The following is a 15,893-nucleotide window of genomic DNA, read 5'->3' on the forward strand; positions in this document are numbered from 1 at the left end:
GTTGTCAGAATACAAAAAAAATTTACACAAAAACACAGTGATTATGGCAGGATTAGTTCACTTTAATGAAGCATTAAAACTTTTGGCCTTGAGATAATGATTTCAAGAAGAATAATATATTTAAAACGTATTCCATTAGCAACTGCGTAACACATGCATGGTTGATGTTTAAAACTGATGTGTATCAACCTTATGCTTTCATTATTAGTCTACAGTTGTTTTGTTATTAAATGTTGTGGTAAATGTCAGATGATTTATTGTGCTTGGGGGTTACTGTTGGGTCCGGTATTATTTGATTCCTCATTTCTCACAATTTCTAAATAAGCACTTAAAAGTAAAACACTTTACTTACGGAATATTTTTAGGTTGACAGTGCCCTGAGATTCCTTGTCCCCGCTTTTCGCCACACACTTGTACATGCCTGCATGGTCGATGTTGGCATTGTAGATTGTGAGTGTTGACGAGGACTCATCATTCTTGCTGACGCTGATGTCTGGTCTGCCTGGCTGGAGCTTCTCCCCATTGGGTGCAAACCAGTCTATTTCCTTAGCATCTCCAACAACTGACAGACAGACAGATAGAGTGAAAACACTGTGACAGACATCAGCTCAGCAGCTATTTCATAACTGATACGCACAAATATAACAAAACATAGCAATAAACATGTCCTAAAACAGATTTTATCTACATTTTTTTACTAAATCATTTTCATATATTTGTTACATTCATTTGAATATTTATTAGATTTTGACATAATTTTATTATGAATGTAACATTTACATATATGATTGAATCACATACTGTAATTAGAGTTGAATCACTGAATCGGAATTTAAATATTCATAATATATTCAAAATGTTTAATGTATTCTTCAGTGCTACTCAAGGACACATTCAACATGGTTAATTAATGTGCAGTAAAATATTTTCACAATAATATAGCTCACGCTGAATCTAGTCAGATTTTCTTTCCCCACCATTGGATGAGTCCTCTGAATATTTCAGGTGTTCTTCATTTATAATAAAAGCTGTTTGTGCTTTTCATCTACCATCATTCTTTAACATTACATTTCACTTCTCTGGATCAAAAATAAAGGACTAAACTTCACACACCGATTTACTGAAAAAATCAGGCAGGTCAATTAATTTACCGGCTGTAAATAAGCACATCAAAGCTTTAGTCAACCTTGCCCTCCCATCAGAATGAAAGGGCTTGTTTAAATGCATTGAACAGAGTGGTGACAGCAGGTTTCAAATCAAAAGCACTTTGTGAAGGTTAAATGTCACGTGACCCCCCATTTGTTTCATTACAGGAGGGTCATCTTCCTACCTTCACACAAAAAGAATTTGGACTCTCCCACGCTGATCTCTCCCTGGGCCGGAGTGATTTCCACTTGCAAGGCAGCTGGAGAAAAGAGAGACAGAGAGAAATCCATATTTCAGAAACAACCTACATGGATACGATACACAAATCAAACAAGGGAAGTGCAAAACTATGCATTTTCAAAATCAAGTCGTTCAAAATCAAGTTGATTGGCTGATTGATTAATCAAAAATCAATTGTTATAATTTCATAGATGTTTCTAGAGAAGTTTTCCATTTCTATCCTTGGAATGAATAGATGTAAATTCAAAAATGCATTACATTTACAAGTGTCTGAAAAAGAGAAAGAGTAGTCTACAATATCTATAAATAATATCTAGCTGATGCAACATTTTTGAGGAGAAATTGAAAAATGTACATTACAATAAATTTTTTTGAAAGAAGTCACTTATGCTTATGCAAGGCTCATTTATTTGATAAAAAACAATATTGTCAAATATTATTACAATTTAAAATAACGGTTCTATTTTAATATATATTTAGAATTCTCAACAGCCATTACTACAGTCTTCAGTGTCACATGATCCTTCAGAAATCATTTTAATATGCGGATTTAGTGCTCAAGAATAATTTCTTATTATTATTACTATTATGCTGAAAACTGCTTAATAGTTTTGTGAAAACTGTGAGGATTCTTTGATGAATATTAAGTGCAGAAAAACAAAATGTCCTTGAAATATAAACATTTTGTAACATTATATATGTCTTTTCTGTCACTTTTGATTAATTTAATGCATCCTTACGGAATAAAAGTATTAATTTCCCAAACTTTTGAAACAGTAGTGTATATTCACTATCAAAATTCCCCTGATATTTCCAGGCCTGGAGATTACATTTTTAAAATCCCCTGATATTTGGTCCATGTCTGTGGGAATCCTCAACTACTGTAATTGGTTATCATCCATCATGACCCATTCTTAAATTATACCCATACACACAAGTACATGTTCCTCCTACACAACCGAAACATTTCAGCAGAAAGTGTTTCTTTGTTATCTAATTACTAAGGTAGTTTACATAAAATCACAGTTTCTGTCTTGAAGCTAAAAAGAGAAGCATATGCTGTACATTCCCAGTGACTGGGCCTGTCAACCAATTAAAACGCACTCCTGGGAAGGATGTTGTCAGTGGGTGTATGAGGAGCACAAGGCCGTGCATTTTTGGACCGCAAGATAACAACACGTCAATAGCGCTGGCTCTTTTCCAGTTCTGTTAATGTGGCAGGCGGAGATGAGTATTTACTGCGGTACAGAAATGGCTGCACAGGGTGTTGGCATACAAGAGCAATGTGCAGCAAACCGTAGCCATGGTAACCCCAAGTACTGTCACAAGCGCTTATTGAAAAGCCTCAGTGTTAGGCAGGCTGATTCTCTGACTAATTATGACAATATTAGTCCGAGAATTGTAGTGAATTATAGGCCTTTCGCAAACTTATTTTCCACCCACAATTACCTGGGGGTTTTGAACTACACTGATATTTCATAATGGTACCTTAAGCTTCAAATTTCCAGTTTAATGGAAGGCACCTGATGGAGCTCCCTGAACATTTTCTTTCGTCTGCAGTTGGGGAGCGTAATGCTGTAAATGATAGCATATTAGTTTCGCGATATGAGGCTAATACATTTCATCTTCCTGCATCAACTGCAGTGAATGAGATGAGCCCAGGCAGCAAGCGGCTGTTAGCTCCACGAGCGATGTATACCATCACATCGCAAGAAAAAGATATGAAGGCAAACTCGTCTATCTCAAAGGTGAAACTGTACCTGCTGAAAAACAACATCTGATTATTTCTTGTCAAAAGAATCACTGCACGCAGTGTCACTGAGCTTGTCAATCATAAACAACATAATGCATCAAGAAATTACAGGAATGCTTTGTATCCTAATGTTTGTGACAAGAGAGGAATTGACCTAGAAACAAACCACACGAGTCAGATCTATACACAGCAGCATTCTGCAACTCAGAGCTCATTTATACACACCGCAATCATGGATTAATTAGAAAACGATTCATTCAATAAGTTAGATTCAGTGCTCAACAGTTGATTCTTTTCCCTGTAAAAGTCCAGAAAGGCTTTTGAATTCACAATGCATGATACTACTATGACAGTGGGAATGAATAAACCTTAATTTATGTAATTTTTTCTACTCTATCATCTCTATTATCTTATGCGTCGTGGTATTCTTGTGAATGTGCAACAGGGACTGACACGGAAGAGAAGAATTGTTAAATAAAGTTGTTATTTTTGTTTTCTTTGAGCACAAAAAGCATTCTCATAGCTTCTTAAAATTACAGTTGAACCACTTTAGTCACATGGACTATTTTAACAATGTCCTAACTACCTTTCCGGGCCTTGAACTCGGTAGTTCCCTTGCTATCTATGCAGGATCAGAAAGCGCTCTGATTTCATCAAAAATATCTTAATTTGTGTTCTGAAGATGAACGAAGGTCTTACGGGTTTGAAAAAAAAAAAACATGAGGGTAATTAATGACATTTTTGGGTGAACTATCCCTTTAATATGTCAGGCTTTAAATGAAAAAGCGTAGTTTAGTAGTAGAACAAGGACAACGCACTACAATATCAACGACAAACATCCGCTAACCTCAACAACCCTGAACACAGCCCAACAGCCCAGTACTTCATCATCATGCTTCAAGATACAAAGTGTCATGTGTTGTGGTGTGAAGAAGTACACACACAAAAAAGGTATTTGCTCTAGTATTTGCAGTCAAGCAAAGAACATCCCTATTTGTTTGTGTCTGTGAATGAAGTGCAACTAGAGATATTTGCTGACGTTAAAGGACTGTGGGAGGAAACAGCGGTTCTGTCTTGTTTGCTCAAAATGAATTTCCAGACAGCGCTCTTACACTTTCAGCACAAATCAAAAAAGGAAAAATATCTTCAAAACCAAATCAAGTCTTAAGTGCGCTCATCCAGCCAACCAGCTATATTACTTGGTCCCTGAGCTTGAAAACCCTCTGTATATACTTAATCTGAGTAAAATATTGTAATCCAATATCCTGATACATGTATTGTGTAAAAAATCAGCCTCAAAAAAGAAAACACAGAAAAGGCCAACATATTAAATTTGCTTACGACTTAAGTTGTTTGTTCACTGAAAGCATTTCCTCCTAAGAAATAGTCCAATTTCCACTCGAAAACACCAGGGCGCCTTGAACAACTGAACAAAAACATAAACGCAGACCATGAGAATTCCGGGCTGCTGATGATATTGTTATTTGAACTTCTTTGACTTGGTAATGTAGTCTTGAGGCTGCATATTGAATGAAGCCAAATGTCTGGACTCCATGGTTAGCGAGTGTTAATACAGCAAAAGTGCAGCGCTGTGTCCTTGCTGAGAGCACAAGGGAGGCAAATGAACACATAAAACACAATAGGATGGCAAATCGATACACCTAATTACAAAATAAATCCGAAACAGCTCAGCCTTATAGGTGGCAACTCGCACATGTATTGTGTAAAAAATCAGCCTCGAAAAAGAAAACACAGAAAAGGCCAACATATTAAATTTGCTTACGACTTAAGTTGTTTGTTCACTGAAAGCATTTCCTCCTAAGAAATAGTCCAATTTCCACTCGAAAACACCAGGGCGCCTTGAACAACTGAACAAAAAAATAAACGCAGACCATGAGAATTCCGGGCTGCTGATGATATTGTTATTTGAACTTCTTTGACTTGGTAATGTAGTCTTGAGGCTGCATATTGAATGAAGCCAAATGTCTGGACTCCATGGTTAGCGAGTGTTAATACAGCAAAAGTGCAGCGCTGTGTCCTTGCTGAGAGCACAAGGGAGGCAAATGAACACATAAAACACAATAGGATGGCAAATCGATACACCTAATTACAAAATAAATCCGAAACAGCTCAGCCTTATAGGTGGCAACTCGCTGTGCTGCCAGCATGATCCTCTAGAATGCTTCATACGCTTTTACTCTTAATCTTCATTCCTACTGAATAGATAACTGCAAGCTACTTAGCAAACCAGCATATTATATGATGGATAGCATATAGCACAATAACAATACAAAACCATGAAAATGAGGAGAAGGAAACTGCCAGGGTTTTTCTCTGGTGTAAAGGTTTGGCTAGTTAGCATGGTCCTGCCAAGCTACTGCCATTGAGATGAATGGGAATGCTAATGAATAGCTTCTACATGTATTATGAGTCAAGCGCAGAGAAATATAATGCAATGACAAGGCAGAAAGAGCTTGAATTTTCAAACTCTACACACAGTGAGCCTAAACACATTCAATGTAGCTTCTTGAATACGGACTAGCTCGCTCACAATGCTATCTGTCAAATGAGGAAGATATACTACATTGTATATCAACATCCAATCCTATTTCCCCTTGACTTACGGTCATATATTTTTGCTAGTAAAATCCTGCATATATTAGATGTCAAGTTTTCTATGAAATGTATGTATTAGTCTTTGACGGCTAATGAAAACAGCTCTGCATTTTCCCAAGTTCATTGATGTGTTACCAATCCATGTGTTTACGTCTGACACAAAGCTACATCCTCTACATTAAATCACTATATTCATGCAAATACACAGCTGCGGCAATTCATCTCCGTACTCTGGTGAAACATGCCATCAAACCGGTGTGATGGTGTATTAATCCTTGTGTAACAGAGGCAGAGACAATGATGTTGGCAAAACACACGACTATTAATCACCAAGGCTTCGCGAAGGCTTCGAGGAGATGAGCTGTCCGCACGTTGACGTGTGCCTGACGTTGGGTGTCAACTCAGAGAGAGCTTAAATTTTTGTGGGCCAGATTAAAGAGATTCTCCCACTGACAAACTTTCCCGACAGCAAGTTTATTTTTACCATTCTGTGGCAGGAATAAGGTGCTTTGAAATGCAGTGTTAGACCTGCTATGAAGGGAAGATGAAAGAGCATGGGCAAACTCCGGTATGTACAATGTCATTCCTTCTGAGCAGATTTAAGGCTAACTCAAACACATTCACACACACAACACACACACACACACACAGACGTGGTAAAAAACATGGAGTTGCTGAGTTCCACCTCGACACGCATTTCAAGACATGATTTTATCTGACAGAGATTCTAAACCTGAATCTACTTCTCCTTTCAGGTTTGTTCTCAGGTTGTCAGTGATTAATGATTTCGTAATCTTCATAAATTATGGGTAGAACCTTTTAAGTCTCTGTTTCAACCTCGACACATCCCTAAGCTTATGTTTAGTTAAACAGGTCGATCGATGCGACAGCTTCATAAACAAAATTAACCATTTAATCATATCAAATGCCACCTGTAATGTGATCACATTACTAACTACACAAACTAATTACTAATGTGATCACATTTCTAACTCCACAAACAAATTACTCTTATGAACTGATTCTTTTGATTAATCATTCAAAAAGACACCCCTGATTTAACTTAACTTGCTGAATCAATCAGAGTGCTTACTAAAAAAATACAGTTTGTTTCTTTCAAATAACAGATAAATATTTGAAAGTGTTTTTGTTGCAATAAATTTTAGAATTGATTTCTTTTTTTTTAATGTAAAAATGTATTTTTAAAGAAAGTAATAACATAATATACAAAAGTTCGGGGTCTGTAATATTTTTTATGTTTTTTAAAAGTCCCCAATGCTGCATTTATTTGATCAAAAACAATGAAAGATTATTACAATTTAAAACAACTGTTTTCTATTTTAATATGTTTTAAGTAGGGCTGTCAGTCTAACGCGTTCACTTAATTAATTAGTTATGAAAAAATAACGCAATTAAAATATTTTAACGCAGTTAACACACTGGCCCCGCCCCCAGACCTGTACATCATCTTACATTTCATACAGTTGACTGTTGACAAATATGACGCAGGGCAACTTCATAAATGCGGTTAAGCCATAAAATTCAAGATATTGGTGCAAAAAAATGCCCCTGTATGTTTTGTCTCACATTATATATCACATATCGATGATATCACACTAGCAGCAAGAGCAATATCACAGGAGTGCTGATTTTGTCCTGATCTATCACAAGCTAAAATCTGATTTTATACAACAGTTCAGTAAATAAGAAGTTAATATTGTGTTATATTTTAAACACAATATTATGTGTTTTTGCTAAATTTTGCAGAGAACATTACCTTTAAAGCCATAGAAGAATTGTTGTCTCCAAGTAACACAGCAGTGTTTAGTTCTGAATTAATCCGCGTTTTGAACGAATCGTGTGAACCAATGATTCAAAGCCCATCCATAAAGACAGCCGTTTACTGAATTCCTAAATGAATCAGCTGTTTGAATGAATGACTCATAAAGACATTTACTGGCAAATGCTGGCAGACTTAGTTTGTTATTTAGAATATAATTTCATTAAAATAATAATAATAATAAAAACCTTAAAGGGACAGTTTACCCAACATTTTTTAATTATGTCATCATTTACTCACCCTCATGTCCTATCAAACAATTCTTTTGTGGAACATAAAATAAGGTATTTTGAAGACTGTTGGTACAAAGCTGTTTTAGTTACCAATGGCTTTCATTGTATGAACAAAAAATAGAGGTTACTGATATGTTTCTCAAATGATCTTTTATGTTCCATAGTTTATGTTAGGCCGTTGCAGCCTATATGTTTATGTGTAATAAATTTGATACTGAATCAAGTAAAATATTTTTAAAGCTACAATTTGTAATGTCTACTTGATACTTTCTCATTTAACACAAAACTAGCTTTAAATAATCTTGTGTGGGTATTTTCACAGTCAAATTTATTTTGTGATTAATTAGATTAATAAATCGAAACATCATGTAATTAATTAGATGAAAAATTGTAATCGACTGACAGCCCTAATTTTAAGATCTAATTAATTCTAATAGTGCAAAAGCTGACTTTTCAACAGTCATTACTTCAGTCTTCTGTGTCACATGATCCTTAAAAGTCATTCTAATATGCTGATTTGGTGCTCATGAAATATATTTTATTATAATGTTGAAAACACTCACTGCTTAAAGGAATAGTTTACCCCAAAATGAAAATTTTGTCATAATTTACTCACCCTCACGTCGTTCCAAACTTTTGTTGCACACAAAAGAAGATATTTTGAAGAACCAAACAGCTGTTTGTCCCCAATGACTTTTATAGTAGCGAATAAATACTATGGAAGTCGAAGGGGACCAATAACTTGATTACCAGCATTATTCAAAATATCATCTTCTGTTAAACATAAGAAAGAAACTCATATAGGTTTGGAACGACATAAGGATGAGTTAATGATGACAAAATGTAAATTTTTGGGTGAACTATCCCTTTAATATTTTTGTGGAAACTGTGATGCATGTTTTTAAGGATTTGTTGATAAATAGGAAGTTTAATTTTACATTTTTTTAATAGATTTTTTTGTAACATTATATATGCATATTTGTATTAATTAAAAAAATTAACTGCCCCAAACTTTTGAATGGTAATTTATCATATTATATTGTGTTAAAATAAATGCAAATGCATATCTCTTATGAACTTTTTGGAATATGTTGTCAAACATGATCACAACTCTACTTCCTGTGCTTATTCATGTCTGAGAATTTCTGTGAACTACACTTGTGAGCATGAACTGTTATTCCTTCTGATACAGTAAAGCATGCGTGGTTAATTTGAGGTTGGCAGTAAATGAGACATAGGAACTCCACGGAGAACAGCTGCTTCAGCTTAATATTTCACTTCTTACCAACCCAGCCAATGAAGGGAACCAGCATCTCTGGGGTCTCATATCAACTTTGAACTCCAAAAACTTAATGCACCACCCTTGGCGAGTTACTATGGAAACTGGAGGGCCTGGGATGCCCTCTAGGTGGAACTTTTCCAGCAGATGCCAACACAGAGGGCGTTCGGGGTGAGAGAAAGTTATTGGATGGCCTTATTACCACACTGATCATCCGGTCCGATTGAGCCGACTATTCCAGTTCCAGTATTTGTCTCAGTCTCTGCATACATGATGTGCAGAGGATGCAGCACTAACGTTCTCTCTTTAGGCAAGAAAAAAGACTAACAAGCTGTGGTAATGACTTGGTAGTAGTTATACTGTTTCACATGGACCCAAAAAATACTCCTATTAACTGAAGAGCTTGTACTATTTTTATATTTTAAAGCAGAACTGACTTGAAGGCAATTACAAAAAGTAATAACAGCTTAGGGAAAAGAGGCATAGCTAACTCTTTTGCGATTTTCTCAAGGTTACAAGGCACCATATTGTAAGAACAGATGGTAGAATAGCTCTGAGGTTCTATTTTAACACTCTGTGATCCGGAGAAATTCAGGAACGAAGTGACTAGCATCAACCTCCCACTTTCCTGATATTTAGGGCAGCTCCGTCCCTCAAAGTTTTGAAAAAACACCAGCTTCCTCGTGCCAGCTTACAAAGAGCAAAAACAATGAACAACAACAGCAGCTTCATTTAAATAACAATTACGAACGCCCACAACTTACATTGGCACCATCCAAACTATTTTCAGAAGCTCATCCCGAATAATTAATCCCTAAATCAAAGCAGAAGACCCAAACGTAAAGGAAACCATTGACAGAATTTACAATCTGTTAGAAAGGTCCACACTACGCATAACCAACAGATGGGCATTAACGCTGATTAAAGAAAAGTGTGAGACAGACAATTGAATAAACAAAGCTTTGGACATGAAACTAATTATTTGAGATGTTATGCTTCACTTTGAGAAGTTCACAAGTGTTGATGGGAAGGCTTATATGTAATGCCACAATTCATAAAGCTAATAGGATTAGAGACATTCACACATGAACCCAAGCAGACAGTGCAAATCCAACATAAGTACGAGTCTATGGATTTTGACAAAGGAAGGCGACATGTATAATCCACACCTAAGGATGCTTTATTTACAGTATGTCTAAGAAGACTACATGATACATATCAGATGTCTTCTTTTGGGGAGATTTTCTGTGTCTATTCCGGGATCAAAATGCGACTATACCAGAGGGCAGCATAAATAAAATAGCTGTGATCTAGAAAAAGGAGTATTGCCGACCTTTGCCTCAGAAGTACGTGTAAACGCTCTGCCAGAGGTGATGGCAGACTACAAAGCAGCAACCAAAGTGAATGACTGAAGAACAAGAGCAAAGCATCCATCTCAAGGACCATGAAGATAGATAAAGCCCCCTGTGCTACTGACCTCCTGCTCCCACTTAAAGATTGACTTTGATACATTTGAGCTGTACACAGATAAACAGACAGGATGCTTGGGTTTAAAACATTGACAGTCCAATTAATTTTATACTTGTGATGGTGGGAATGATAACATTTGGCTTTAGAGCAGTGGTTCTCAACCTTTTTGACTCCTCATACCACATCATCCACAACAATAATCAGAGTCTGCATTAGGACTCTTCATCTTAAGGCCATTTTGAAAGTTTGCCCCCTACTGGGCCCTGGCCTCCCGGTTGAGAAGCACTGCTTTAGAAGGAAACTCCATGTAGGGGTGGGCGATATGACCAAAATCTTATATCACGATATGAGTAAGTTTATTTCACGTTAACAATATATATCACATCTTCTTATTAAAGTTACAAAAGTGATTTAGTCAAGCGCAGTGAGAGATTTTCTCTCTTTTGTTGTTTAATTAACATGAATGTCAGACAGCAGGAATATTAGACTGCTGTCACTTTAAGAGCTTCCCGATCCAATATACTGTTACACGTGTTTTCTTTTTCCGCTGTTTGCTATCACTTACTAAATTACCGTGTTTATGAGGATACTTGCAAAAACAGACATTTTGACACATAAAAATGTGTGTATTTAACCGTTCAAGGCCTATAAAGCGACAAAAATAACTCCCACGCTCTAAGACCGTCTTCATGTGCACATATAGCGGGAATGAGTTTTCTTTCGCGGCTTAAAATCACTTTTTTTTAACCGCAATGCTTAAAAACATGCAAATGCTACATTTTCGTGACCACGTAGCACAGCAACGTCACATGAGCGTGTAACGCGAAATGGATATTTCCATTTGTTTTGACAAAACCATCAGCACTTATTAGTTAGTGTTTGTCTGTTAGCAGTTATAATTTAGCTTCAGCAAACGTATACCACTGCAATGAGTGGCTACTGCCACCGTCATAATAACTGTGAAGTGAAATGTGTTCTTTAATCATGGCACGTCTTGGGGAAGATAAATTAGACCACTCGCTCAGAGGCTGCCACGATGTGTGACTAAGACAAATTCAAATGACTTGAATATCCCTTGCCAAAAACAAGTTCATTTCATTTACATATGTTATTACCTTTAATGGTGCAGATGCCCAGCGGTCTGCGGTGTCAGCTCGAAACTGGAGGGGCCACCTCCCACCACGCAGAGACTGAGCACTGCCTGCAGGATACTAATTGTGCTTAATGCAGATATGGGTGACTAAACATCAGAGAGATAGAACTCGCTCTCTGACTGGTGATCGCACATATCAATTACAAGGCAGATATCTCATCTCCCTTACTCTCTATATTCTTCTTTAAAGCAGCAGCTCACTCAAAAAAAAAGAAAAAAAAAGAGATGTATAAATTGATAGATATCTAAATATAATAGATTTGGGTAACACTTTAGTATAGGAACCAATTCTCACTAATCCTATCCAAAACCATGTAACAACTCCCTTACTAAATATTAATAAGCAGCAAATTAGGAGTTTATTTATTATAGGCAAAAGTCGTAGTTAATGGTTTTTGTTAATAGCAAGAATTGGACCTTAAAATAAAGTGTCACCTATATTTGTTTATTATTCATTTATATGAATAAATAACAATAAACAATTATTATTTTACTATAAAATAATAATAATAACATTGATAATAATACTTTTATTCTATTTTTAATTATATGTTTAACTGTTATTATTTTGTAACTTGCTTGATGTTGTTTGAGTGAGAAAGTGAGAAAAAAATTTTTTTGTTTATTATTTATTTATATGAATAATGAATAAATAATAACAAAATGATAACAACAGAAACATATATTTTAATTATTACTATTATTATTATAATTATTATGTTGATAATTTATGCTTATTTTGGCACATTTGATGTTAAATTTTAAAAGACAATTCTTCATGCTAATATTTTTCTGTGGATCATAAAATCTTTATGAAAATTGATAAATTATATTGAATAATAATAATAATTCTACGTCTAAAATAAAAACAAAACACTGCATAACTAAAATGAATTGTTTTAAATTGTACATTTAAATTTTGACAATGTACAGTATGAAAAAAATGGATATTCATTTTGAGATATGCTAAATATTAAAATTTTCAGTGTTTTCTTTTTATTTTGATTATATTATATCATTATTTATTTATGCAATGAACTGCTTGTCAGTATCAGCCTACATTTTAAAAATAAATAGTAATTGAATTAAATTTTTTAGTTCTGGGTGAACTATTCCTTCAAGAAAGAACAAAACAGAGCAGATTCACAATGAAGTATTTTGCTCTTTCAGTGTAACAAATGTACAGCACACCTCAGTCAGTGAATGAGCAAGTCAGACACAGTGCGCTCGAGGTGTGATATCAGTAGAAGCACTCTTAATTAAACAGAAGAGAATGATGTTTATGAGGTGGGTGGTTGGATGCAGGTTACTGGGGAGAAGACAATGTCTCAGGGTTGAGTGTGGGGCTGTAGATCGTCCTGATGTCTTGCCTCTCACTGCTGGGCCTTGAGCCACAAGCTGTAATTAGAGTTAATTGACTTACTGTTGAAAGTCACTGAGAACAGGTGCTCTGGTGCAGCACTGGAGGAAGATTAACCATCCTTATGAATCCCCCTTCCAAACCTGTTCTTCCTGTACAGTAGGTCCACATTAACAAGGCTTTGCTACTTATTCTCAAACTTAATTCAAATAGGAATCAAACCGAGGGACTGGGATAGCTCGAAAATGGCCCTGTCAGATTGAAAAGGCGTTTGATCTGCACAAAGACAATTGCAATGTACCGAGCGAGCTCATCACATCGAGCCAGTTGAGGCAGAAAACTCCTCCTTCGGAGATCAGCCTGTGTAGGATGATTCCCAGCTTTCAGTACCACTTCAATACCCAGTAGCACACGTCTGGTCTCACAGCGTCAGTTCCAGAAGCTAACTACAACTCTAACCAACAAAAAGGCCGTCTGTTTGGATTGAGAATTCAACGGTCCCTCTAAACTAAACTCCTAGTAAACCCTGTTGAGAGTGTCTCTCTTGCAAATAAATACCCAGCATGCCATTTAGCTGAGCGTGTAATTTGTTTGCGCTGTGGACCGTGGTCTCTCCATGTCCCTCAGCACCGATGAAGACAGAGGAGAGCGGGGCAGAGTGATGGTATGTCCGGTAATCCTCACTAAGACGTGTGGTGGGGGATTGAAGGGTGCTGGGGTGTCTGTCAGCTGTGCCTGTCCTGGGCTAATTACCATCCAGACTTGCTGTATGGAAACCGGCCAACTTCTGTAAGCACACCGCTGACCCACTGTGACCCCCATAAGAACACTCTGCTTATAGATAGTAGTATAGAACAGAAAATGGACTGTGTAAAAATATCGACTTTCCTATTAATCGTGACCTGCTTTTCAGGGATCTCTATATTGAGTCTTAAAATCCGAAATTGCAGTCCAAAGTGAATGCAATGAGATAAAGGCGTGTATAGTAACATAATGGCAAGAAAACATGTATTTCTATTAAGCTGTGCTGGTGAATGCAGTGACATTCAGTGTAGTCTACAAACAAATTATTTTTTTGAGCTGGTTCTTTTTAGTGAACCAAAAAAACCAGTGCAATCTGCGTAGTTAGAATCACAAGCAAATGACTCTTTTAAGCTGGTTCTTTTCAGTGAATCAAATAATACAGTGCAACCAGTGTTGTTACAATCAGAAACAAATGACTCTTTTGAGATGATTCTTTTTAGTAAATCAAAAAACATACAGCACATCCAGTACTTTGACAATCAGAAAAACTCTTTTGAGCTGATCCTTTTTAGTGAATCAAAAACATATAGCACATGATGTGTTATCAAAAACAGAAACAAAAGACTCTTTTGAGTTGATCCTTTTTAGTGAATCAAAAAAATACAGCACGTCCAGTAGGGCTGGGTATCGATTCAGATGTCCCGATTCGATTAGATTTTATATAGTTTTAATACAAATATAGTTATATAGTTTTAATACAGTATATAGTTTTAATACAAATGCTATAGATATTTCAAAAAAATGAACAGTAAACATCAGTTTACAAATGGTGAATTAATACAAATAAATTAAGAACCACATGCCTGTATTTTAAACCTATTCTTTTTTGTATAGGGTCCTTTTTTAAAACAATAATATGGCCCAATAAAATGTTCTTAATTTTTCTGGTAATCAGATGAAGGCATAAAACATTTAATTTATCCTAATCAAATGAAAATGAAACCCTTTTATTTTTTTGGCAAACAATGTGCTGCACAACAGAGGTTTACTGTTAAAATTAAAAAGAAAACAGATGTGATTATTCTTTTAAAAATAAAGATTTATTCATATTTATTAGCAGTATTAGCATTGAGTCTTAAGACTGCTAAATAGTAATATATTCTGACAGTTTCTTAACATTAAACTAAACTTTTATTTTGACGGGTTGCCGTGAAGAACTTGCAGCTGCTGTGTATGTGATATGACGGTAGTTTTCTTAAATGAAACGGTAAATGCTAATGAAGTGACTCTCAGAGCAGCTGGACATTCGTGTTCATATCATCATATAGTGAGACGGCAGAAGCTGAAAACACAGTGAGCGTCATCCGCGCTTTAGTATGTGTGTAGTAAACAAAACACAAATCCGCCATTCATTCATTGTGGAAATCATGGTGCCTTATGCGTGATATCAAATGCTTTTGCAGATTTATAGTATTACTATAGCATTTCACCTGAGCATTGCGAATCACGCGTATGGCCATGATAAGTGCTGAATGAATGACAGGATTTCTGTTGTAACATCACGCAAGGTAAATAAGGGTGACATCTAGTGGAGAAGACTAATGATAAGATTCACGTTAATCAGATCTTGTTTTAAATGTGTGCTGAAATAAATACCGGAAAAGATCGATTCGCGGCTTTTGAGAATCGATATATCGAATCGACGCCATTTAAAAAAACGATTAATCAAAAAATCTATTTTTTTGCCCAGCCTTAACGTCCAGTGTTAAATTCCAAAAATTCCAAACAAATAACTCTGTTGAGCTGGTTAGTTTTAGTGAATCAAAAACATACAGTGCAACCAGTGTAGTCACAATCACAAACAAATTACTCTTTTGATTTTATTCTTTTTAGTGAATCAAAACCATACAGCGCATACAATACTTTGACAATCAGAAAAACTCTTTTGAGCTGATCCTTTTTAGTGAATCAAAAACATATAGCACATGATGTGTTATCAAAAACAGAAACAAATGACTCTTTTGAGTTGATCCTTTTTAGTGAATCAAAAACATACAGC

General features: G+C 35.8%; 1 protein-coding gene across 14 annotated transcripts in view; it reads right to left on the minus strand.

The window, feature by feature from the left end:
• ncam1a (neural cell adhesion molecule 1a) overlaps positions 1-15,893 on the minus strand; it is a 276,367-nt gene that overhangs the window by 70,759 nt on the left and 189,715 nt on the right. For all 14 annotated transcript variants that reach the window (XM_016228771.1, XM_016228766.1, XM_016228769.1 and 11 more), the window contains exons 2-3: positions 1,331-1,405; positions 353-562 (exon numbers count right to left, since the gene is read on the minus strand). In XM_016228771.1, coding sequence (XP_016084257.1) covers positions 353-562; positions 1,331-1,405 — 285 coding nt within the window. The remainder of the gene's footprint in view (positions 1-352; positions 563-1,330; positions 1,406-15,893) is intronic.

This window comes from Sinocyclocheilus grahami, unplaced genomic scaffold (genome assembly GCF_001515645.1).
Source record: "Sinocyclocheilus grahami isolate Dianchi unplaced genomic scaffold, SAMN03320097.WGS_v1.1 scaffold344.1, whole genome shotgun sequence".
In the NCBI taxonomy this organism is placed as follows: Eukaryota; Metazoa; Chordata; class Actinopteri; order Cypriniformes; family Cyprinidae; genus Sinocyclocheilus; species Sinocyclocheilus grahami.